Raw genomic sequence first — 25720 nt, 5'->3', positions numbered from 1 at the left:
TCGTGCTTTGTATCATGCTGTTTTTGAAGAGAACATACAGTATTTGTAACGTAGAAAATCAATACACACTACAATCCAAGCAAATATGGTTACTGAGATTTATATCTAAAAAGGACAAGAGGATCTACATCTTTATGAACATATATCTATACTCATAGTTTACTACCCCTGAGAAGGAGTTTTTCAAATCCTTTACATCAACATTGCACATTGAGACCTACAATCCAAAGTGACATTGTGCTCAACATCGAAACTGACTAATTTCAAGCTTTTAAGTTGCATCCAGGGTTGGGGTCAATACCATTTAAATAAAGTCAATTCAGAAAGTAAACTGAAACTCTTATGTTCCTGAATTGAAATGAAATTGACATCAAGCCTGGTTCCATCCATGTCGAACAGTGAAATACTAAGCAGTGGTATCACAGGTAAAAAGCTTGCTAGACAGATTTCCCTCCTCCTTGCAGCGTGAAGATCATTCRATTTGGGAGAGAGGAGCGAAGACAGAGAGTGAGGACAGTGAGAGAGACAGCAACTGGCTGCTAAATTCAAAGGACGGGTATGAAAGTACACTGACCAAACAGTGTGTGAGCACTTCTGGGAACAGCCAGTGCCTGGGGGGAAGCAAAGCAGCACAGCTAACTAAAGTTGGCTATACTAATCAGGCTTCTACAAAATTATTCTGCAATGGCACACACTGATTATCAAATTACTTCAATCTAAATTTCTTAGTTTGTCATATGTGTTTAAATTTAACTCTATTGCAGTGGTCATTGTTATAATACGCATCATTTCAGTCTCATCCCAAAAATGGGATATATCAAACTGTCCATTCCATGTAAGGTTCATCCCCACCGAAAAATTGAATTATGAGCTGAACTGTCCTGATGGCACGTAAGAATATGCAAAGCTTGCTTTAGTCAATAACATGCATCATAATCATAAACTTCAACCTCAGCATCATAACTGGGGTTTCATTTCATCAAATTGTCAAAGTATCTCCCTGAGAACAGGTCACAAAGCTATGTTATACACTGCAACCTTATGCTAAGGATGGCATCACAGTTACATCACAATTATTCATAAGTAACAACTATACATTTGAACCCCATTACTGACGACATACTTGACCGTTTATACATTACAACGTAAAAGTCTAGTCGCACATTTACACATTTTTCTTTGTAAGTAAAGTTCTTACAAGAGTCAGAATAAGAAAATAAACAATTCAATACCTTTCAATCGGGAAAGGTGTACAATGAATGCATAACTGTCACATCCCTCATTATCGTCACAACCATCAAAACTGTTCTTGCCAGTTGTCTCACACTACTGAAGCACTTCATTCACAGGTGTGTGCATGATTCTGCACATAGATGTGTTTCTCTGTCATTTTATATCCAGAAAACATAAAGCAAATATATATATATATATATATAACCGCTATGCCCTACAGTTGGGAATAATGAACCAGCGATTTACTGCAGCTAAAAATTAAAACTAGAAATGAGGATAATAAGTCACCACTATTTTAGCCTTGAATGCTGTTTCAGTTTCATAAAACTAACTCCACACAACGGTTTCCCCACAGTTTCAGGGTGCAATTTTGAACACAAGGCATAGAGGGCGTTATGCCCCTGACACTCACAGTCTCAGAGTTACAGCAGTCTCGATAACAGACTAATAAAAGCATGGTGAGTTCCCATAGTGTCTAGCCCCCCCCCCMAAAAAAAACAGAGGATAAGAAAACGTAATAATTCCATGCGGCGGCATATGAAAATAAACACGTTCATTGGACCAGCGCTGTTGCTGATTTTACAGGAGATGAAAACGTGACCAGCGGTTGGGAAATCAAGTAGTAAAGTGTCTGTAGCTCATTTGAAAAACGCTTAAACGAATAGAATGACAGTAAAACAGTTACGTTATTTGTTGGCCGAGTAGTTAACAAATTCCCTACGATTGTGTTTTTTTCCCCACTTTGACGGCAAACGTTCTGTACTGCTAACGTTCACTCCCAGTCATTTTCGCTCCAGCGCTGGTCCAATGAATTTGTTTATATTCGAACGCATCTGCACGTAATTATTACGTCGTCTTAACCTTCTCCATCTTCAACCTAGCATAGTGTGGCCTCATAACACCACCAATGTCCCATACAAAACAGGTCTTCTTGTCTTCTGGAGGACAGTTTTACAACACGGCAGTGCTTGAAGCGGAATGACAAAGATGCCGGTATTCATTTCAGGAGCAAGGCTCATTTTCATTTTACAGTTCAATATTTTAATGTCCGTGTTCATATTTTAGAGTGAACATTTTGTGTTGCTATTACTCTGTACCGAGTGCACCAACCCAATTCAAACACTGGGAAACTGGCCCCACTAGCCCGAAAAAATTAAACCCTCTGGTCAGTAGACAGAGAGAGAGAGACAGTGGTCCTCCTCATCTCTTCACCACCAGACCTGTGGTCCATTAGGAAGTAGAATGTTCAAATAGGAATGTATCATGTAGAACAGATATGATTGTCTGTTTGATAGAATAGGAAATCCTGTGAGCACTCTTCATTTGATTTCACATCTCTGAATACACTTACTGTGGTTGGGTACAGACAGAGTGCTGCCCTGAGAACACAGTAAGTGCTGAGCCATGGTAAATAGAAGGGGTCCTCAAGTCCTCAATCCCAACAGCTGATAATGAGCGGGATGGGCAGACTAGGAGAGAAATTCTGGAATTCTGAGGGGCTGAATTAGAATCCCAACTCAAAGCTCTGTGGTCTCCCAACTGACCTCCCGCGGAACCTGACGTCATTTAGTCCCCATGTGGATGGTGGAGACTGTGGAGGGACGTGGCCGGGGTGGCTCCACCGCTGCAGCTGTAGCCACAACCTGTAGTTCTGCCTGTGGTTCCCCTCTGATGCTGGCAGGGGCAGTGCAGGCTGCAGTGGAGAGAGGCAGAGTGGGCAGAGGTTGTGGAGGACCTGAAGAGAGAAGATCACTAGAATCACTGAAGCCTACACTTAATAGAAAATAATTACTGAAACAGAATTGGAGTAAATTATCCTTACTGAATATGGAATTGCACTACAATATAAGTCAATGGGAACCAATCGATTAAAAAGTTACAACAGGCTTGATAGATCCAAAATACCAGACTAAACCGGTAAAGTAACGTAAAGGCGTCATTCAGTCACCGTCTTTGCGTGAGAGGGTGGCACAGTCTACAGACATGCTCTTGGCCAGCATAGAGTTCGGTCCCTGTTGGTCAAAGCTCCTACTGCTGCCAAAGCTACTGTTCAGACTACTGCCCAGCTGCAAGCGCCTCATATGACGAATCACTGCCGTGGCGTTAAACGCTTGCTGTGGAGGAAACAGAGAAGGAGGGAGAGGAGGCAGGTAAGGAGAGATAGCGAGAACAGGCATGCAAAATAGGAAGGATAACTAAATTACAGTAAACATGTTGATGTTGGACACAATTTAAAATGTGTACAATGTAAATTGGTACTTTTTGCATGCTTGGGTGTTTAATATTAATGTGTTATTTAATACATTTCATGTGGGATGGGCCACAGAGGGTGACAGAACCCCCCCCCCCCCCCAAAGAAAAAGAGAAGAGTAAATTGTGTACCCACCCTCCATTTGCTTTTGGCAAAATTTTTCCTCATCTGCCGACTGACTGATTCATGGATGTTCTTGCAGAGAGCCGTGTCCCCAGCAATCCTGAAATATAAAGTCTGTTTATTGGTTCAAAAGTATTGATAAAGAACATGTAGTGTGCAGATGTTTTTCTTTTAACATGGTTAAAAATCCTGGCCTGGGTACACAAAAATCCTGGCCTGGGTACACATCCTATCCAAGCTGGTGATAGGATGTGTACTGACCGGTCTCACGTGATATAATACCCACCTGTTACAACCACCCTTTGTGAGTCTATATAAACTCTACCAAGCCAACTGCCCAAGCCACAATAGGCCCAAGACGCAATGGCTCGATTGCAACGGACAGATGTAATTTAACCTGCTCCTGCAGGTTACCGCTGGATTTCTTAAAATGTTACCAACATGAGATTACATGCCCCTGCGGGCTAAACTAAGCTTGATTGCGACAAAAAACCCACTAAGGATAAACCAGCAGATCAGTTGATCTCTCGTTGTTACCGTATGAAGTGATTATGATACCAGACAGCTAGTCTAGATTCTCCGTTTCAAATATCGACCTATCAGGAGCATTGGAAAACGTAAGGCTGACGAATGTGAAAATACTTGTAGTAGGCCTATATTTCATTCAAACATTTCACCTTAAATGGCAAAACAATATAATATATGCCCATCGAATTAACTTTAGACTACATTTTCCTTTGAAAAAATCTTATTTTTTCCCCCTTCAATTTACTTGATTTAGTTACACATTTCAAATAAGGACGGTCCAGGGATATTTTACCTCCAATCTTGATAAGAATTTACCATATCAGACAATTTTATTTGAAAGACAGTTGTATTAAATGGACTATATAAATTGGAAACAAATCAAATAATGAGTAGGCTAAACCGTCAACATTAGTTTTCTATTTCATACACAGTGTCGGGTAAACGGTCATAGTAGATTTTCCGTGGTAAAGGAGGAAATGCTTTAATTCAGTTGTACGGAATGATTGTCAAATATAGAACTCATCCTTAGTCTGCTCATAAAGTAGGACTAAGTTGTTCCAATGATAATACCAACCAGAGGGCAAAATTGTCTTGGAAATGTAATCATGACTAAAAGACAACCTCGACATCCCCGTTAGGGAGCGGTAAAATCGCTGGCCAATGTTGGTTGCAGTTGAGATCAGCTGTGTGCGTGATTCAGAACGTATTGATGGTTTAATGAGACATCAGCTGGTAATAACCTGGTGGCTTTCGATGGTTGCAATTTTGTATATTTTGCGTCTCTGTCTCCCCAACCCTAGGCTGTCTCCCCCCCCAGTCTCAGACCAGCAGAGGAGAGAGTTTAGGAGGCGGGGAGGGAGTCATGGTGACAGATGACAGTGGGAGGACACGCACGGCACTGCTCTAAGTAACACCTGCATCATCCAGACATCCTCTATCTGCGTCAGCTTTCACCACGGTGCATTGTTCCCTTTGATTGTTTGGTCCCAATTCATTTACCCCCCCTTCCCATTGTTCCTAACACATTGATGTTTACAGATGGGTAAGGTGGAAGAGATATGACGAAGCTTTAACGGGCTCTACCTACCCAGACCCTTCAGATCTGCACACATCAAAGGGTTAGGGCCAAGAGAAAGGGGTATGGAGTAAATTGGGACCAGCAGCTGTATGACGGTGCTCAGTCAGAATGGTGGCAGACAGACACTCACCAGGGGTGGGCTAGAGCCTGGTCACAGGTGAATCTCTTCTCTGGATCCTTCTCCATCAGAGAGCTGATGAACTCTTTGGCTGTATGTGGAAGAGAGGAAGATACACACAATCTCACTCGTGGGACTGTATACCATGTGCCATTAATTCAAGATAGCATTACACACAAACAATTGTATACGTGCACACACTCTCATATACAAGCCCAGCTATGTCTTACTATACTTGTGTGGACTTTTTGGGGACCAACAATTGACTCCCATTCAAAATCTTATTTTCCCTAACCCCTTAACCTAGTCCTTACCCTGACCCTAAAATCTCAATTTTACAAGTGAGTACTGGCAAAATGTCCTCACTTCACTGAATTTTAGTTGGTTTACTATTCTTATGAAGACATTTGTTACTGGATCCCGTGTGGCTCAGTTGGTAGAGCATGGTCCTTGCAATGCCAGTCTGGTGGGTTCAATCCCCACAGGGGACAAGTATGACAAAAGTATGAAAATGTATGCACTCACTACTTTAAGTAGCCCCGGGTAAGAGCGTCGGCAAACTGACTAAAATGTGCACGCAAACACACACAGCTCACCTGAATCCGATATATCATCCCAATAGGGTGCATCAAACTCATAGTCTGCCTTGAGTATCTGCTCAAACAACTTAGAGTCATTCTCGTCATAGAATGGAGGGTAACCACACAACCTTGGGGACAGATAACATATCAATTATACATTGCCTACAGAAAGTATTCATACCCTTGACTTATTCCACATTGTTTTGTGTTACAGCCTGAATTCAACATTGATCAAATATTTCTTTCTTCACATTTACATAAGTATTCACACCTTGTAGCCAATACATGCTAGAATCACCTTTGGCAGCGAATACAGCTGTGAGTCTTTCTGGGTGAGTCTCTAAGAGCTTTGAACACCTGGATTGTACAATATTTGCACATTATTCTTAAAAAAAATATTTAAGCTCTGTCAAGCTGGTTGTTGATCCTTGCTAGACAGACATTTTGTAGTCTTGCCATATATTTTCAAGACGATTTAGGTCAAAACTGTAACTAAGCCACTCAAGAACATTCAACGTCATCTTGGTAAGCAACTCCAGTGTAGATTTGGCCTTGTGGTTTAGGTTACTGTCCTGCTGAAAGGTGAAGTTGACTCCCAGTGTCTGTTGAAGAGTGGTACWCGGTGATGTGTTTTGTTGGATTCACCCCAAACATAACGCTTTGTATTCAGGACATGAAGTTAATTTCTTTGCTGCAGTTTTACTTTAATGCTTCATTGCAAACAGCACGCATGTTTTTGGAATATTTGTTATTCTGTACAGGCTTCCTTCTTTTTCACTGTCATTTAGGTTAGTATTGTGAAGTAACTTCAATGTTGTTGATCCATCCTCAGTTCTCGACTATCACAGCCATTCAACTCCGTAATTGTTTTACCTCTCTGGTCTTTGTGGTTGAATCACTGTCTGAAATGCACTTGCAACGACCTTACAGATAATTGTATGTGTGGGGTACAGAGATGAAGTAGTCTTTCAAAAATCATGTCAAACACTATTATTGAACACAGAGTGAGTCCATGCAACTTATTATGTGACTTTTAGGGGTTGAACACATATCGACAAGACATTTCAGCTTTTCATTCATTTGTAAAAAAAAATAAAAATAATTCTAAACACATAATTTCACTTTGACATTATGGGGTATTGTGCCTTGGCCAGTGACACAAAAAAACGTTGTTATGGAGGTACTTACAGAATGTAAGCGATGACTCCGATCGACCAGCAGTCCACTGCTTTGCTGTAGGGCTTCTGAGCCAGAACCTCTGGGGCTGTGGGGAACGTCATACGGTTCAGAGGGAGATTTAGAACATGGAGGCCTTGCATAACAATCCCTGTGTGGCGCTTGAACTGACACTAGCAAAGTATGTTCCAAACATACTGGTGTGGATAGGAAATAAGGCTTCTTCCACATGAACCCCTAAGTAAACAAGGACACAATAGAAGGGAGGACCAAAGCTCTGTTGCCATATGTTCTTATGGAGAGTTTTTCAGAAACCACCCACTACTTCACCACTGTATATACTAAACTCCTATTCATTTTGTTTGGGTGAGGTTTCCTCCGGTCAAATTAGGTGAATTATCTTTAGGTTAACCCAGAAGTAGAGATATGTTTAGATTATGTCACCACTGCAGACTTCCTTATGTCATGTCTTCCTTCCATTTGACCTAATGAAACCCATAGCGGGTCGTACTGTCACACGTTACACTACATCTCAACTAACCCGTTAAGGGCGATAGACTGTAACAAGGCTCAAGATTCAAGGCCTGGTTATTTCATGTTCACGAATGTTGCATTTTACCTAATGAAACCCATAGCGGGTGGTGACTGTAACAAAAGGTCTACACGTTTAAGAGATGACATGTTACCCCATGAAACCCATTGTGGGTGGTAACCGTAAAAAAAAGTCTATACTTTACTACAGCATACCCGTTACGGGCGGTAACTATAGAAACAAGGTAGCTTTATTCTCACCAGGGGAATTTAGCAAAACAAGGTAGCTATATTCACGTCAGGGGAACTTAGTGAAGTGTCATCCTATTTGCGACGCACCTGCTTGTTATTGCATTTCCATTTCCTTTTGTGTGTGTTGCACTTGCATTCAGTAGCGTCGAGGAATCACATGATTATGAAGGCATAAATGAAAGCATGTATACTTTTTTTTTGCATTTATGTCGTTTTGTCTTTATGATGTACTTGTCTATTCACATTATGTATTAGGTCATGTTTYATGTTTGGTGTGGACCCCAGGAAGAGTAGCTGCTGCGTTGGCAGTAGCTAATATGGATCCTAACAGCCCAGAGGGTAGAGAGAACAGCCTCACCCACATATCCTGGCGTCCCACAGGCTGTAGCCATCACGTCTCCTGTCCCCTCCATCTTAGACAGACCAAAGTCACTGATCATGATCTTGGCCTCATCATGGGGGTTGTAGTAAAGCAGGTTCTCTGGCTGAGGGAAAAAGAAACAATCAATATTGGGAAATAAGAGATTTGAGCTCCGTGTATGTGTGTGTCTCACTCAGTACCTTGAGGTCTCTGTGTACGATGCCCATAGCATGGAGGTAGTTGACAGCGTCAAGCACCTGTTTAATGAGCCTGCTGGCATCCATCTCGGTGTAGAAACCCTTCTCTACGATGCGGTCAAACAACTCACCACCAGACACCCTGCGACAGAGACAGAGGTTTAGTCAAATCTAACCCGACCGTAACCCTAGCTTCATGTCTATATCCGGGTTCAACTTCAACCCTAACCATAACCCTGGTTCATGTGCAGTTCCTGGTTCAACCCTCGCCTCGACCACAACCCTAACCCTTTACGATGCAGTCAAACAGCTTCCGCCCAGATACTCTGAGGAGATTGAGGACTGAATTAACCTAGCCCTCACGTAGGGCTGGTTTCCCAGATACTTAAAACCCACGTAACCCGAATGAAGCTTCGTGTCGAAATGTTGGTGAATAAATGATTGCGTCGGAGCTAGGGTGCAGCTTTGAACTTTTCTTTCAAMGTTTTTCAGACACTTCATCTTAGTCCCGAATTAAAAGGCATTTTCAATAGAGATTCTCCATTGATCATGCCTTTCTTAAAATCAGTCAAGGCTAAATCCATGTCTGGGAAACTGACCCTAGAGACTCTTTTTGAATGAGTCTTTTGTCAGACTATGTCTGCTACAGTGTCACAACCATGACACAAAAGAAGCATAGACGCAACTCTTTTGGGAATGCTTGCATCCATACAGGCTGCTTTTGTATAGGCAAGGCCAAATGCACCTCGATGGCCCTTGAACGCTTACTGCAGCAAAGCGCGCTACGCTATCCCAGTGATTGATTTGGACCAGTGTTCACACGGATACAGAGTACCGGCACATCTCATTTTCTACGGCGCACGTACAGACACCTCTTATAGAAAACATGAACACCGGTCCTGCATTATCAGAAAGACGGACAGACGTATACGAGACGCAGACAGACAAAATGGTGGTTGAGGTACTGTACTCACAACTGCATGATGAGGTATAGGTGGTTGGAGCTCTCATAGATGTCCTCCAAAGCCACAATGTTCTCATGTTTTATCCTGAAGAGGGGAAACAGTATATTTAATTGACTTACTGTTCTACTAACCTCTGATCATTTCAATGCACAGCACAATAAAGCACAATTTCCTCACCAAATACCTTTATTCATTACATTCATCACAACAAAGCAATGTCAGTCCCAAACAGCACCATATTCCCTATAGTGCACTACTTTTGACCAGAGTCCATTTGAAACGCAGCTCTTTTCATGTTAAATTGCTTTGAATCATCAAGTGTTTTCAATTTTCTTTCTGTTCTCAATAGGCCATAGAAAAAATCTGTGTGGGCGAAAAGTGTGTGTGTGTGTGTGTGTGTGAGTGGTTGTGTGTCTGGTGACAAGGCAGACAATGAGCTTGTTGAAACCTCTACTTCAGTGTTTCACCAGCAGCAAGGAGAAATGTCTGAATCCCAAATCGCACCCTATTCCCCATATTGTGCCCTACTTTTGACCAGAGCTCATTGAGCTACATAGGGAATAGGGTGCTATTTGAGACACACAGAAAGAAAGTCCCTCTGCTCAGAGTTCTAACTAATCATAGGGTGTCCACCCACTCTGCCCATAGTGGGTAAAAAATTGACTTGGTGATGAAATTTCACTTCCTTACATTATAAAACACATGTTACCAAGACAAATATGATCATTCATGTTCTGAATCATTGAGTGGGGTCTTTCTCTAACATATAATTAACATTATATACAAAAAAGTTGGATTTCGTAACCTAATACATCCCATAATAAGCAACGAGCTCTGTTGATAGCGGTGCAGGTTTCTCGTAACAACTTCAATCGATTTTACATTTTGTGGTCGTTGTCTTGAAATTTGTTTCCGCGGGTCGCAAAAGGCAAAATCTGCGTGACACGAGCTGAAGTCAATGTGAAAGGCTTTGAAAATAGAAAGCTTAGTATGCGCTTAAAAATGTTCGAAAAACAGGAATTTAAAAATCATTCTGAAAAGTGCATACAGTACTAAAATATGAAAACACTACATGTCATGTCTCAAAATCGATATCCATCTTACCTCTAAATTGTTTTATGTCCTACASATTCGAGAAGAAATATGACACGTTTATTTAAAATCACTCAAAATCATGGCAATGCATATTCTGTAGGAGGGGTTAATATGAATTTCTAATAATTTCACACGATTTATATGAATCTAGTCATGAACATATAGACTTTGAAATTAACATTTGGTTGCTCCCTTCCTATAGGCAGAAACTCAAACAGGAATTACCCGTGCTAAGACTATTCAGCGCTGGTCTGACCAATCGGAATCCACTCTTCAAGATMGTTTTGATCACGCGGACTGGGATATGTTGCAGGTAGCCTCCGAGAACAACATTGACGAATACACTGATACGGTGACTGAGTTTATCAGGAAGTGTATAGCGGATGTTGTTCCCACTGTGACTATTAAAACCTACCCAAACCAGAAACCGTGGATATATGGCAGCATTCACGAAAAACTGAAAGTGCGAACCAGCGCATTTAACCATGGCAAGTGACTGGGAATATGGCCAAATACAAACAGTGTAGTTATTCCCTCCGTAAGGCAATCAATCAGGCAAAACGTCAGTATAGACACAAAGTGGAGTCGCAATTCAACGGCTCAGATACGAGACGTATATGGCAGGGTCTACAGATAGTAATGAAATACAAAAGGAAAACCAGCCACGTCACGGACACCGACGTCTTGCTTCCAGACAAGTTAAACACCTTCTTCGCCCGCTGTGAGGATAACACAGTGCCACAGACGCGGCCTGCTACCAAGGACTGTGGGCTCTCCTCCTCCATGGCTGATGTGAGCAAGACATTTAAGCGTGTTAACCCTCGCAAGGCTGCCGGCCCAGACGACATCCCTAGTCGCTTCCTCAGAGCATGTGCAGACCAGCTGGCTGGAGTGTTTACAGACATATTCAATCTCTCCTTATCCCAGTCTGCTGTCCACACATGCTTCAAGATGGTCACCATTGTTTCTGTACCCAAGAAAGCAAAGGTAACTGAACTAAATTACTATAGCCCCATAGCACTCACTTCTGTCATCATGAAGTGCTTTGAGAGACTAGTCAAGGATCATATGACCTCTACCTTACCTGACACCCTAGACCCATTTCAATTTGTTTGCTTACCACCCCAATAGATCCACAGATGATGCAATCACCATCACACTGCACAGTGCCCTATCCCATCTGTACAAGAGGAATACCTATGTAAGAATGCTGTTCATTGACAATAGCTCAGCATTCAACACCATAGTATCCTCCAAGCTCATCATTTAGCTCGAGGACCTGGGTCTGAACACCACCCAGTGCAAATGGGTCCTGGACTTCCTGACGGGCCACCCCCAGGAGGTGAAAGTAGGAAACAAACCTCCACTTCGCTGATTCTCAACATTGGWGCYCCACAAGGGTGCGTGCTCAGCCCCCTCCTGTACTCCTTGTTCAGCCATGACTGCGTGGCCAYGCAAGCCTTCAACTCAATCATCAAGTTTGCGGACGACAACAATAGGCCTGATTACYAACAATGACGAGACAGGCTACAGGGAGGAGGTGAGGGCTCTGGGAGTGTGGTGCCAGGAAAATAACCTTTCACTCAACGTCACCAAAACAAAGGAGSTGATCGTGGACTTCAGGAAACAGCAGAGGGAACACCCCCCTATTGTCATCGACGGGACYGCAGTGGAGAAGGTGGAAAGCTTCAGCGGCGTACACATCACTGACACACTGAAATGGTCCACTCACACAGACAGTGTAGTGAAGAAGGCGCAACAGCGCCTCTTCCACCTCAGGAGGCTGAAGAAATTTGGCATAGCACCTAAAACCCTCATAGATGTACAATTGAGAGCATCCTGTCGGGCTTTATCACCTCCTGGTACGGCAACTGCACCGCCCACAACCGCAGTGCTCTCCAGACACATCACCGGGGGAAAACTACCTGCCCTCCAGGACACCTACAGCACCCGATGTCACAGGAAGGGCAAAAAGATCATTAAGGACAACAACCACCCGAGCCACTTCCTGTTCACCCCGCTATCATCCAGAAGGCGAGGTCAGTACAGGTTGAGACTGAAAAACAGCTTCCATCTCAAGGCCATCAGACTGTTAAATAGCCATCACTAGCACAGAGGCTGCTGCCCTATATCCATAGACTTGAAATCACTGGCCACTTTAATATTGGAACACTAGTCACTTTAATAATGTTTACATATTTTGCATTATTCATCTCATTTGTATATACTGTATCTTTGTCTATGCCGCTCTGACATTACTTGTCCAAATATTTATATATTCTTAATTCCATTCCTTTAGATTTGTGTGTATTGTTCTGAAATTGTTAGATATTATTTGTTAAATATTATTGCACTGTTGGAACTAGAAACACAAGCATTTCGCTACACCCGCAATAACATCTGTTAAACACGTGTATGTGACCAATACAATTTGGATTTGATTTATAGGATATTCCCTCCATCGCGACACTGCTGCCCAGTTGAAGAGCTGGTGATCTCCATGCAGCACCACAGCACCATTCGCCTTCAGAAAAGCACCCCTCAGCCTCAGAAGATGCCCTTCTGGAGGCATGCAGCCATAGAGTCATTATACCCTAATGTAGGACTATTTGCCTACTAGCCAAATAAAGCGCAGAACATGCATGATGCGTGCAACTCATCAATCCAACATATTTGAACATCTAATTAATCTTTCAGTCAGTATGTCATTTGTTTGAGTTGCAATAGGAACTAAATCAAAGAGAATAGAACAGTCTCACCAGTTTGTTGATTGAAAAACACGTGTATTCAAATGTATCTAAGTTCTTTAGCCCATCACTTTAATAATTCAATGTTTAATTTAGGCATATCCCCCCCCAAAAATATTGGCCTTCAATTTGTAGGCATTGCAATTTAGGCTATCATTTTGGGTACTGGTGTCTTGCAGAATAATTTTAGAACTCTGTGTTTTATAACTGGTTTTATTATATGGCTCCCGTTAAAAAGAGACCCGAGCTCACAGGTTTCTAAATATATCCTCTAAATGTTAAACARAATTGTTGAAGAAGCACATGCAGTGGCTGATCGGGAAAACAGATCTCGCAATAAGAACAGGCTATAGATGGTCTTGACCATTTGGGACCCCTTGGCTATTTCGCTCAGGACAGGTCACAGCCAAGATCTAATCAATATTTTGTTTTGTCTCGTTTATTGAAATGGATATATAGCCTCTGCGCGATGGGGTTGTGCAACGCAATAATGATAATGACGATGGTCATTATGGCTAAACAGTTCTATAACAAGCCTACATACAGAGTGGAACTCATTAATAAAACAATCAAAACGCCTAATACAAGGCCTAGAGTCCGTTCTCCCAAATACAGGAAAAAGKGCGATTCATTAGGTCACATGATCGCCATAATAGCCCCACGCGGCTATAAAAAATARATGATGGCCATTAACTAACACACAACAGCATGGCATATTTAAATAGCGGAATAGGCCTAGYCTAAATCATATTTACTTTCTCTTTTGCAGCTCAGGCRGTTGTTCTAGACRAGGCTCTTCTGTGTCTTTATCATTCTCACACAAGTCATTTGCTGAAGGCCCAAGCCTATACTAYGTMATCTACTGGTATAACGTCGTTTTTGAATGCAGTTMTAAAACAAGCTCAAGACTTGTAATTTGCAAATGAAACCGGAAGCTGCAAAGCAACTCAAATGTCTGGACAAGAGTTGCTTGATTRACTAGCTAACTTCGACTAGCTACGTTCAGTTCATGCTCTTTGCAGATGGCACATTACTGAATAAAGTTTGACCGCATAAAAAAGATCTGTCACCGAGTAAAGGGAGATGTAAAGTAAGAATTGAACGTGTAAATATTCATTAATAGTTGTAACATAGGGTTTTGTACGTTTGCAGATCTATYTTAAAGTTTACGTTTTATGTTTCTCGCATGGCTTTTCTCACGATCCTAACAATTTACGTATAGATTTTCTTACGATCCTAATGATATGTACGTTCAACCTTTTGACAGGTATTTGGCTCCATACCTACAGTTGAAGTCTGAAGTTTACATACACCTTAGCCAAATACATTTAAACTCAGTTTTTCACAATTCCTGACAATTAATCCTAGTAAAAATTCCCTCTCTTAGGCCAGTTAGTATCACCACTTTATTTTAAGAATGTGAAATGTCAGAATAATTGTTGAGAGAATGATTTTTCAGATTTTATTTCTTTCATCACATTCCTAGTGGGTCAGAAGTTTACATACACTCAATTAGTATTTGGTAGCATTGCCTTTAAATTGTTTAACTTGGGTCAAACGTTTTGGGTAGCCTTCCACAAGCTTCCCACAATAAGTTGGGTGAATTTTGGCCCATTCCTCCTGACAGAGCTGGTGTAACTGAGTCAGGTTTTTAGGTCTCCTTGCTCGCACATGCTTTTTCAGTTCTGCCAACAAAGTTTCTATAGGATTGAGGTCAGGGCTTTGTGATGGCCACTCTAATACGTTGACTTTGTTGTCCTTAAGCCTTATTTTGCCACATCGTATGCTTGGGGTCATTGTCCATTTGGAAGACCCATTTGCAACCAAGCTTTAACTTCCTGACTGATGCCTTGAGATGTTGCTTCAATATATTCACATAATGTTCCTACCTCATGATGCCATCTATTTTGTGAAGTGCACCAGTCCCTCCTGCAGCAAAGCACCCTCACAACATGATGCTGCCATACCCTGGAATTTTCCAAGCTGTTTAAAGGCACAGTCAACTTAGTGTATGTAAACTTCTGACCCACTGGAATTGTGACACAGTGAATTATACGTGAAATAATCTGTCTGTAAACAGTTGTTGGAAAAATTACTTGTGTCATGCACAAAGTAGATGTCCTAACCGACTTGCCATAACTATAGTTTCATAACAAGAAATGTGTGGAGTGGTTGAAAAACAAGTTTTAATGACTCCAACCAAAGTGTATGTAAACTTCCGACTTCAACTGTATACTACGTACCCGGTTTAGAGTAGTTAGCGAGGTAACTTTGGTCAACTCCGGATAACCGAGTGGGGAAAAAAGGTGCTTATGCATTGATAAACACACTAAAAGGCGGCATCAACAATAAGTAACACCGTAGCCTGCTGAATTTGTCAGATAACTGTTTTCTYATTTTGATGTCGGCACAAATGATAATGTGGCACTGAATCGCCCATGGATTGGTGTTTCAGTATTGTCTCAATGAACAGTCCGCCGTTCGACATGCACACGCAGTTTCAAGCCTGCGAGACTTAGTGGCAGGCCGGACGAGCAATATCCACCGTCGTAATATGGATGAAGCCYGAGCTAGAATGTGAAGCTAACTGAAGCTGGCTAGCTTAAGAMAACCCTGAGYAAATCGAGCTTGCATTGTAGTATACCGCTCTGGTGTCCAAGCGGCAAGGTGTGGGTGATCAGAACACTAAAACACCATGGAAAAGAGATAAAGTGACGGGCCTCGTTTAGAGAGACAGGTGGGTGAATGAGGGGCAGGAGGAGCGCGTGTGTGCTGACGTCGGTGACCTGAACAGTGAAACCTGTTAAACTACACTGCTGCTTCAGGGTCATTAGATAAAGGAGCAAGAGAAACAAAGCACTGGCGAGAAGGAAGAGAGAAAGGGAGGATGGCGGAGTGGAAGGATGGCAACCGTAACCAAGCAACTACTCCCCTCTTTGATCCCCCTCAGGACGCCCGGTACCTACTTCCGAAGCACGGTGATTTCATTCTCAATGCTGGTCTCTTTCCCCTTCAGCGCTTTCTTGGGGATGCACTTCACTGCAACCATCTTCCCTGTGGCCTTCTCCCTGGCCATGATCACCTCAGAGAACGCACCACTGTGGAAACAGAGGGAAAGGGAGATAGAGATAGAGGGGAGGGGGAGAGAGGGAGAGAGAGAGGGGGTAGTGTTAAAATGGCGCCGGAAGAAATGGCGGCAGTTTTACGGGCGCCCAACCAATTGTGCTATTATGTGGGGGKTTTTTCACGTTATTTGTAACTTATTTTGTACATAATGTTTCTGCAACCGTATCTTACGGCAAAAAAGAGCTTCTGGATATCAGGACAGCGATCACTCACCTCGGATTAGACTTAGATTTTTTCTTCAACAAGCAGGAAGCACAGGACATTCTCCAAACACCTGACAGTGCCAACATCCCCGTTCTTTGCAAGAGGAGGAGACGCAGGTATAGAGGACACAGAGCSGGATGCCTCGTGAGGTCCCGCAGGAGGCGAGTGGGAAAGCTGCCGTTACTRTCAATATTACTCGCCAACGTGCAATCATTGGACAATAGACTAGACRAGGTACGATCACGAATATCCTACCAATGGGACATCAAAAACTGTAAAATCCTATGTTTCACGGAATCGTGGCTGAATGACAACATGGATATTCAGCTAGCGGGATATACGCTGCACCGGCAAGATAGAACAGCACACTCCGGTAAGACGATGGGGGGTGGTCTGTGCATATTTGTAAACAACAGCTGGTGCACGAAATCTAAGGAAGTCTCTAGATTTTGCTCGCCTGAAGTAGAGTATATTGTGATAAATTGCAGGCCACACTACTTGCCTAGAGACTTTTCAGCTATACTTTTCATGGCTGTTTATTTACCACCACAGACAGATGCTGGCACTAAGACCGCACTCAGTCAGCATGTACTCTGTATAAGGAAATAAGCAAACAGGAAACCACTCACCCAGAGGCGGCGCTCCTAGTGGCCAGAGACTTTAATGCAGGGAAACAAATCAGTTCTACCAAATTTCTATCAACATGTTAAATGTGCAACCAGAGGGGACATTTTTTCTAGATCACCTGTACTCCACACACAGACGCGTACAAAGCTCTCCCTCTCCCTCCATTTGGTCAATTCGACCACAACTCTATCCTCCTGATTCCTGCTTACAAGCTAAAAWTAAAGCAGGAAGCACCAGTGACACRGTCTATAAAAAAGTGTTCAGATGAAGCAGAGGACTGTTTTGCTATCACGGACTGGAACATTTTCCGGGATTCTTCCGATGGCATTGAGGAGTACACTACATCAGTCACTGGCTTTATCAATAAGTGCATCGAGGACATCCCCCCCCACAGTGACTGTACGTACATACCAGACGAGCTAAATCACTTCTATGCTCACTTCGAGGCAAGCAACACTGAGGCATGCATGAGAGCATCAGCTGTTCCGGACGACTGTGTGATCACGCTCTCCGTAGCCGACGTGAGTAAGACCTTTAAACAGGTCAACATTCACAAGGCTGCGGGGCCAGACGGATTACCAGGACGTGTGCTCCGGGCATGTGCTGACCAACTGGCAGGTGTCTTCACTGACATTTTCAACTGTCCCTTATTGAGTCTGTAATACCAACATGTTTCAAGCAGACCACCATAGTCTCTGTGCCCAAAAACACAAAGGCAACCTGCCTAAATGACTACAGACCCGTAGCACTCACGTCCGTAGCCATAAAGTGCTTTAAAAGGCTGGTAATGGCTCACATCAACACCATTATCCCAGAAACCTAAGACCCACTCAAATTTGCATACCGCCCAAACAGATCCACAGATGATGCATCTCTATTGCACTCCACACTGCCCTTTCCCACCTGGACAAAAGGAACACTTACGTGAGAATGCTATTCACTGACTACAGCTCAGCGTTCAACACCATAGTACCCACAAAGCTCATCACTAAGCTAAGGATCCTGGGACTAAACACCTCCCTCTGCAACTGGATCCTGGACTTCCGGACGGGCCGCCCCCAGTTGGTGAGGGTAGGTAGCAACACATCTGCCATGCTGATCCTCAACACTGGAGCCCCCCAGGGGTCCGTGCTCAGTCCCCCTCCTGTACTCCCTGTTCACCCACGACTGCATGGCCAGGCACGACTCCAACACCATCATTAAGTTTGCAGACGACACAACAGTGGTAGGCCTGATCAACGACGCGACAGCCTATAGGGAGGAGGTCTGAGACCTGGCTGGGTGGTGCCAGAATAACAGCCTATCCCTCAACGTAACCAAGACTAAGAAGATGATTGTGGACTACAGGAAAAGGAGGACCGAGCACGCCCCCATTCTCATCGACGGGTCTGTAGTGGAGCAGTTTCAAGTTCCTTGGTGTCCACATCACCAACAAACTATCATGGTCCAAACACACCAAGACAGTTGTGGAGAGGGCACGACAAAGCCTATTCCCCCTCAGGAAACTAAAAAGATTTGGCATGGGTCCTCAGATCTTCAAAAGGTTCTACAGCTGCAACATCGAGAGCATCCTGACTGTTTGCACCACTGCCTGGTACGGCAATTGCTCGACCTCCGACCGCAAGGCACTACAGAGGGCAGTGCGTACGGCCCAGTACATCACTGGGGCTAAGCTGCCTGCCATCCAGGACCTCTACACCAGGCGGTGTCAGAGGAAGGCCCTAACAATTGTCAAAGACCCCAGCCATAGACTGTTTCTCTCTACTACCGCATGGCAAGCGGTACCGGAGTGCCAAGTCTAGGACAAAAAGGCTTCTCAACAGTTTTTACCCCCAAGCCACAAGACTCCTGAACAGGTAATCAAATGGCTACCCGGACTATTTGCAAATTGTGCCCCCCCAACCTGTTTTTTACGCTGCTGCTACTCTCTGTTTATCATATATGCATAGTCACTTTAACTATACATTCATGTACATACTACCTCAATTGGGCCGACCAACCAGTGCTCCCGCACAATGGCTAACCGGGCTATCTGCATTGTGTTCCGCCACCCACCACCCACCAACCCCTATTTTACGCTACTGCTACTCTCTGTTCATCATATATGCATAGTCACTTTAACCATATCTACATGTACATACTACCTCAATCAGCCTGACTAACCGGTGTCTGTATGTAGCCTCGCTACTTTTATAGCCTCGCTACTGTTATTTTTCAYTGTTGTTTTTATTTCTTTACYTACCTATTGTTCACCTAATAYCTTTTTTGCACTATTGGTTAGAGCCTGTAAGTAAGCATTTCAGTGTAAGGTCTACTACACCTGTTGTATTCGGCGCACGTGACAAATAAACTTTGATTTGATTTGAGAGAGACAAAAGGCGGTAGAGAGAGGAAATGAAAGAGAGAGTACCTAGGTCAACTTTGGACWGTTCTGAAGGATCATGCCATTGGCCCCGACTCCCCAATTACCCTCTGGACACCCCACATCTCCTGCCAAGTCACCACACCTTAACTCCCTCTGATAACCACCATCCCTCTGGTATAAAGTAGCTTGTGTTTCCGTAGTGTTTGTTCAGTGTGTGGTGGCATGGGGCGGCCCAAGTCCTTTGTTGTGCGTCCCTCGCTCTTAAGTAAGTGCCCTTCGTGTGTATGGAGAATTGTACAATGCTAACTTTCTAGCCTGTGTGTCTATTGCCAATCAGACCGTTTATGATGCTATACTTTCCTTAGAATACTTCCTATGTTGTCTTGTATATCCTGTTCCGTAGGTATTGCGAAATGCCCTTTGTTTGGTTGGCACGCAACCTCCTATCATAATTTGTATCACAAACTTACCTACCAGCCTTACAAGCCATACAAGCCATGTCCTTGTGCTGTGCCTTTTAAAGTTAGTTAATAAAAACCCTGAACTGATCGTGTAGCCAGCTTTCTCCGTTATCTTTCCTCTCCTTCCAACTCTGGCTAGCCCTTTCCTCCTCCTACACTCGCGCTTACTTTTCTATATTCCCTTTACCTTTGTGTCATTTTCTTCTGTGTTCCCTGCTCTTTAACCACACAACAGAAATAAGCGCCTGAATGTTGTTAGTCATTATCATACACAGATACACCCCTATGCACACACCATCCCTTCACACACACACAGAGCAACCTCCGTGGCACTGCTGTTCTTAAAGCCTTGGCTCCTGTCGAGGGTCTATTATAGGGATGGACCACTGGCTGTAGGCCAGCGGATCAATACCTCTCCACCCCACAGCAAAAAGACGGGGTCTCAACTTTGTGCATCAGCAGTTTATTTTATGTCAGTCACTGAGTCACTCAATTAGCCCACGTCAGCATTTTTTACATGTTATTATTGGTTAGTCTAGCCAGCTATCTAAACTTGTAATCATGGTCGAATTACCAACCGTGGGGCTCCCATTGATTTTGTTACTCACACTCACTAAGATATCATATTTAAAAACTGTGGAGAAATGTGTGTAGAATTGCAGGAAATTCGTTATAAAAACAGCAATTTTTTTTCTCCGCCCCATGGCAAAATGAGTATAATTGCATCAAACCTGCTTTAAAACTGCAACATTTTCTCTATGCCCCATGGCAAAATATGTAGAATTGCAGCACCCAAAAGGCTGGCGCTGACTCTGACTTCATGTGTGGGTATGAATGTGTGTATGCAGACCTGCGAGCCACTGTGTGTGTGTGTGTGTGTGTGTGTGTGTGTGTGTGTGTGTGTGTGTGTGTGTGTGTAAAACGGCTCCTTTCAGCAGGCTCTAAACTCAGCTGTAGTCGGCCTGCTAAACCTCCCCTGGTCATCAAATCCACGCTAATCCTGCTCTCCTCTACACACTCCATAGATCATAGATACAGTAACACACACACACACTCCACAGCAACAGGCTGGCCTCTACAACCATCCAATAACCCTCCTATAACCCTCTACCATCTCTGCTGCAGCATTGCGACTTTAGTGAGAAAGAAAATCTGACTCATACGCAGCGGCGTGAATGTAAATGTGTGTTATGTGTGTGAAAGGTGTTTCGTGCATGTCTTTACCAGAGCATTGTATAGCTTGCGCTATGCTGCAGTCAGGGTGAAAGGAACACAATGATTAAAACCACAGGAAGCTTGGAGGGGATGTTACAACGCACAGAAGCAAGCGTGCACCACACACACAGTTAGAAAACGGTTGCTGCAGTGCATTCTACCTTCACCTCACACAGGGTGAGCCAGCATCATGTCCTGCTGGTAACTACACAGCAGAACGCCGCGGAGACTTTTGTCTCACTGCCACTACACGACACAACACACGGTACATGATACACAATAGGGGCTCCCACAATATAGGCAACCCGTTATGGGTGGAAGTTGGGACGCATCTTTACTTGAGGTTAAAAGAAAACATTTGTGCGTACACACAGTCAGACGAGAGACTCATGTGACCGACTCTACCCTGTTTGACTATAATCSAAGGTGTGAGCTGGAACGTAAGCGCCGCATTAATTGAGGAGAAAAGCTTCATCTAAATTTGGCTCTTGAGTAAAACTCCTTTCAATCCATTACTGGATTTAAAAATGACAGCGTGGCTCCACGAAATGGCTTTGACCCAGTGTCWCAATCTAGTGTGCTATCAGTGTGTGTACGGCATAGACTAGTTTGCTCTGACCTTGAGCRCTTTACTGCCATGAATACACTGACTCTCTTTTGCTCTGCTTTCGTGGAATAAGTAGCTGATTAGCACCTAGTCGGTTACCTCAAAAAGGTCCTTCCAGAGTGAATAGGCACTTCCCGCTGTGAGCTACACCTGCAGGATAAGGAATCCTGGCTGAGACCTGAAGACTTACGTTGGCTTCCCGAGCTAATGCCTAGGCTTTAGCGGAGTGGCCTAACCCAGTCTTRTGACACACGAGATCCAGTTTCAAACCACAGTTGGTCACACCTGCATTGCTGTGTCTGACTTGAGAGCAGGCTAAGACGCTAGCGGACTAATGGCGGACTAATGGATATTCCTCCTCTGTGAAACCCATTTGACAGCTGCTCAYGGTTTATTATGCAATAAGCCTGCAACAAGACACCTAACTCATCCAGTACTCTGAGGCCCATGGCACTCAAACATGAAAAGCACTTGCACATCCTGAGATTCTTTCAGCGAGTCCGCTTAGGAAATGTTTAAAGGTAACTTTAGAGAAAAGAAAAACCTGAGACGGGGTGCAGTGTGATGGTTTTTCTTTTCTCTAAAGAGCACGGGGCGCTCGCATAATAAACCGTGGGCAATTATGCGAATATAGAGTGAGTTTAGGTAAAGGTTAAAAAGGGTGGAGTGGTTTCGGGGGTCACGGGGGTCGAGCTAGACTAGAGTTGGTGTGTGTGTGTGTGTGTGAGAGAGAGAGAGCGTGCCCTAGTCATGGCCTGTGCTGCTGCTGTAGCTGCTGAGTCAGAGTAAACCACAGAGAATCATGTTGTGTAAGACGCATTACTATTCCGCTTATGTCATCTATTGGATGGAAAGTCATTGCTAGCTAGGCTAGATAATCCAGATGGGGTAGAGCATGTACTGGTCTAATGGAATTAGAATTCCCTTCAGGGGTTGAGTTCATGGTCATCGTTCGGCTGCAGAACAGTCGACGGACCACAACCTTGCTTGAGTACGGTAACTGGCGGTCCTTGTCCCGTCAGGACTATTCAGTTATCCAATACACAGTGTTATTATGCCAACACTCACCAAAGCAAGCAACGTCTAAGGCGTATAACACACGTCATGTCTCTCCAGTTGAAAAATCACAAACCGACTCAAAGCGGCTGTCATTTAGTCAGGATCACAATGAGATGATAATGATATTAGAAGCGGACATGCATGCTTATGACCGGTCTTACAATGTTTTATAACTGAATCATAATAGCTGCAGGCTAAAGTGTTGCCAAAACTCCCTCAAAGTGAGGATTACTGCCATACTGTCTCGCAGCTACATAGATACTAGGGGGATGTCAAAGTTGGAATCTGTTGCGGTGAAACGGCCATGTCCGTTTGCGATATTACATCAACAGACATTACTTCGAGCAACGGACACGGTTGTATTCCCTCGGACAGTACTGCACGTGCGTCACAACAGTACTATGATTTGGAGGGRAAAAAAGTACTACGTTGCTAGATGCTCATCTCCTTTTCAAAAACAATAACAACATGCGCCTGGGGCAACCAGTGGCACCTACATGTTGGCCTACATGCTGTTATGAGCTCTCATGAATTGAACCCAACGCTGTGGGCTACACTACAGTGTTATGCCAACATTCACCAAGACAAGCAAAAGGCACCATCTGATCATAAGACAGCTGATTGACTTTGTATTTACAGAAAACAGAGAGTACTTAAGATTGGCAATGTGACATAGGTTTTCATAAGCGTGTCAATATACGACGTGAATCAGATTATGATCACTTTAAAAACAGGCATTATACATACTGTACAGCAAATTCTGTTTCGCAAAATGTTGCCTCTACAAATCCTGAGAATAAAGTAACATTCTCTCATACTGATAATTACTAACACAACTTCTGTCCGGTGTCTGCTACTGCATCGACACGGGACAATAGGCCTACATGTTGTTGTTGGCTAGGGCCTGGGGTTGCTTTCCTGGAATGTAAGCTCTGTGCTCGGCTCGCCAGACTCTTGATTAAATGGGGGAAATAATCATTCTAATCTTAGTTCGGCTGAGGTTAGTTCGGCTGCAGGCGACAAACAACCACCAAAACCCAAGAGAAAAACGCCAACACCCTCAAAAAAGCCCAACACAACCCAAACCAACAAAGAACAACAAAACAAACCCACCAAAACCACCCGCCACCAGTCACCACACCATAGACGAAGAACCAACCACGGAAGAGGACATCAACAAAGCACAAAACCCCTCCCCCTCCCAAAGAACGGGCGAAGCAAGAGGGAGGCAGGGGCAAAACGCGGCCTGAGAGAGTACAGAGAGGTCGGAAAGGCGGCGCGAAGAGAAGAGAGGGGGAGAGCGAGAGCGCGGAAGGGAGGGCGGGCGAGGAGACGGAGACGGGGAAGGAGAGAGCGGTGCACACGGGGCGATGAGAGCGGAGAGGGAAGGCCCGCAGAGAGGGAGAGGGAAGGGCGGCCGGACGCTGCGCCCCCTACACCGAACGATGGAGGCACCCCCAGGATGGCATCTCCACCCCCGCAAAAGAGAGGAGGCACGGAGCGCCGCGACCGAAAGAGACTGGGTAAGAGGCCCACCAAGGAAGGGCAGAGAGGAAAAGGGCGAGAACACGCGGGCGAGAGAAGAGGAGAACGGACCGAGGGCGAACACAGCAGAGGAAAGAAGCGGCCGAGAAGGCAACCGCGGGCGAGGCGCAAGGAGAGAGGAAGCGAGCGCGAGAGGAGGCCACCGAGGCAGGAGAGAGGGAGACGAGGAGAGGGAGCAGAGCGCGAGAGGACAAGGCGAGAATCCCAGCGAGAGGGAGGCTCCCGACGGCGCCGAAGAGCAGAGGCGCAATACGAGCGGCGAGATCGAGAAGGTGAGCGGGCGGACAGGAGGGCAAGGCGGGCGGCGGACGGCAGAGGCGGAGAGAGGCCACAGGTAGCGGCGAGAGGGAGGGCGGCAGGACGCATAAGGCCCTGAACGCAGCCAAGCTCGGCTAGCCTAGCAGAGAGAGGGAGGGCGGGCGGGCGAGGAGAGGTAGAGAGAGGAGAGGTACGAGAGGCGAGAGAGCAGAGGGAGGTACCCGGGCAGAGAGAGACGCGCGGGCGAGAGTGGGAGGAGCTAGGAGAGAGAGGGCGGAGCTAGACGAGGAGCCGGGCGAGAGGCGAAGCAAGCGAGAGGGGCAGGCGAGAGAAGAGGGGCAGCGCGAAGAGAGAGGGCAGGGCGACGGACGAGGAGGGCAGGGCGAGAGAGAGAGGGGGAGGAGGAGAGGCGGGAGGCGCGAAGGCGAAGGGCACGCGGCGAGAGAGGACAGGCCAGGAGAGAGGACAGAGCACCGGGACGCACCGGAGGAGCGGCGGCGACCGAGACGCCAGGCGGCGCAGCAAGCAGAGTGGGATGGCGGCGAGAGAGAGAGTGCCCACAGCGAGAGACCCGAGAGGGAGCCGCCGCCAGGCGGAGAGAGAGGGCAGGCAGAGAGAGAGGGCAGGCGACGAGAGAGGAGGCGAGAGACGAGGCAGCGAGGTAGAGGGGGGGCGATAAGAAAGGCGGCGCGAGAGAAGAGAGAGCGAGGGCCTATGGCACGATGGAGGGAGGAGGTCAAGAGGGCGAGATTCCGCCTGGAGGTGCGACGCGAGGAGAGGGGCAGGCGAGAGAGAGGGCAGGCGAGGAGAGAGAGGGAGGGGCGAGAGAGAGAGGGAGGGAGGGCGAGAGAGAGAGGGAGGGAGGGCGAGAGAGAGAGAGAGAGGGAGGGCGAGAGAGAGAGAGGGAGGGAATGTCAGAACATCAGAAATGAAATGCTGAAAAACAGCACACCTGAGTTACAAAATGCTGTGCTTCTGGCTGCTTCCCTGATGTCTGGAACCAGGGGCTCATCTCCC

General features: G+C 45.1%; 1 protein-coding gene across 1 annotated transcript in view; it reads right to left on the bottom strand.

Annotated features, from left to right (window-relative positions):
* Positions 1–2380: 2380 nt before the first annotated feature.
* Positions 2381–25720, bottom strand: part of LOC111952827 (calcium/calmodulin-dependent protein kinase type 1D-like) — a 50448-nt gene continuing 27108 nt past the window's right edge. Inside the window, exons 2-11 of the mRNA XM_023971750.2 lie at positions 16203–16334; positions 9404–9478; positions 8433–8571; positions 8230–8356; positions 7101–7176; positions 5928–6040; positions 5344–5422; positions 3620–3707; positions 3182–3347; positions 2381–2968 (exon numbers count right to left, since the gene is read on the bottom strand). Coding sequence (XP_023827518.1) covers positions 2796–2968; positions 3182–3347; positions 3620–3707; positions 5344–5422; positions 5928–6040; positions 7101–7176; positions 8230–8356; positions 8433–8571; positions 9404–9478; positions 16203–16334 — 1168 coding nt within the window. The 3' untranslated portion in view covers positions 2381–2795. The remainder of the gene's footprint in view (positions 2969–3181; positions 3348–3619; positions 3708–5343; positions 5423–5927; positions 6041–7100; positions 7177–8229; positions 8357–8432; positions 8572–9403; positions 9479–16202; positions 16335–25720) is intronic.

Source organism: Salvelinus sp. IW2-2015, linkage group LG26, assembly GCF_002910315.2.
Source record: "Salvelinus sp. IW2-2015 linkage group LG26, ASM291031v2, whole genome shotgun sequence".
NCBI lineage: Eukaryota > Metazoa > Chordata > Actinopteri > Salmoniformes > Salmonidae > Salvelinus > Salvelinus sp. IW2-2015.
This window is presented reverse-complemented; position numbering and strand designations above follow the sequence as displayed.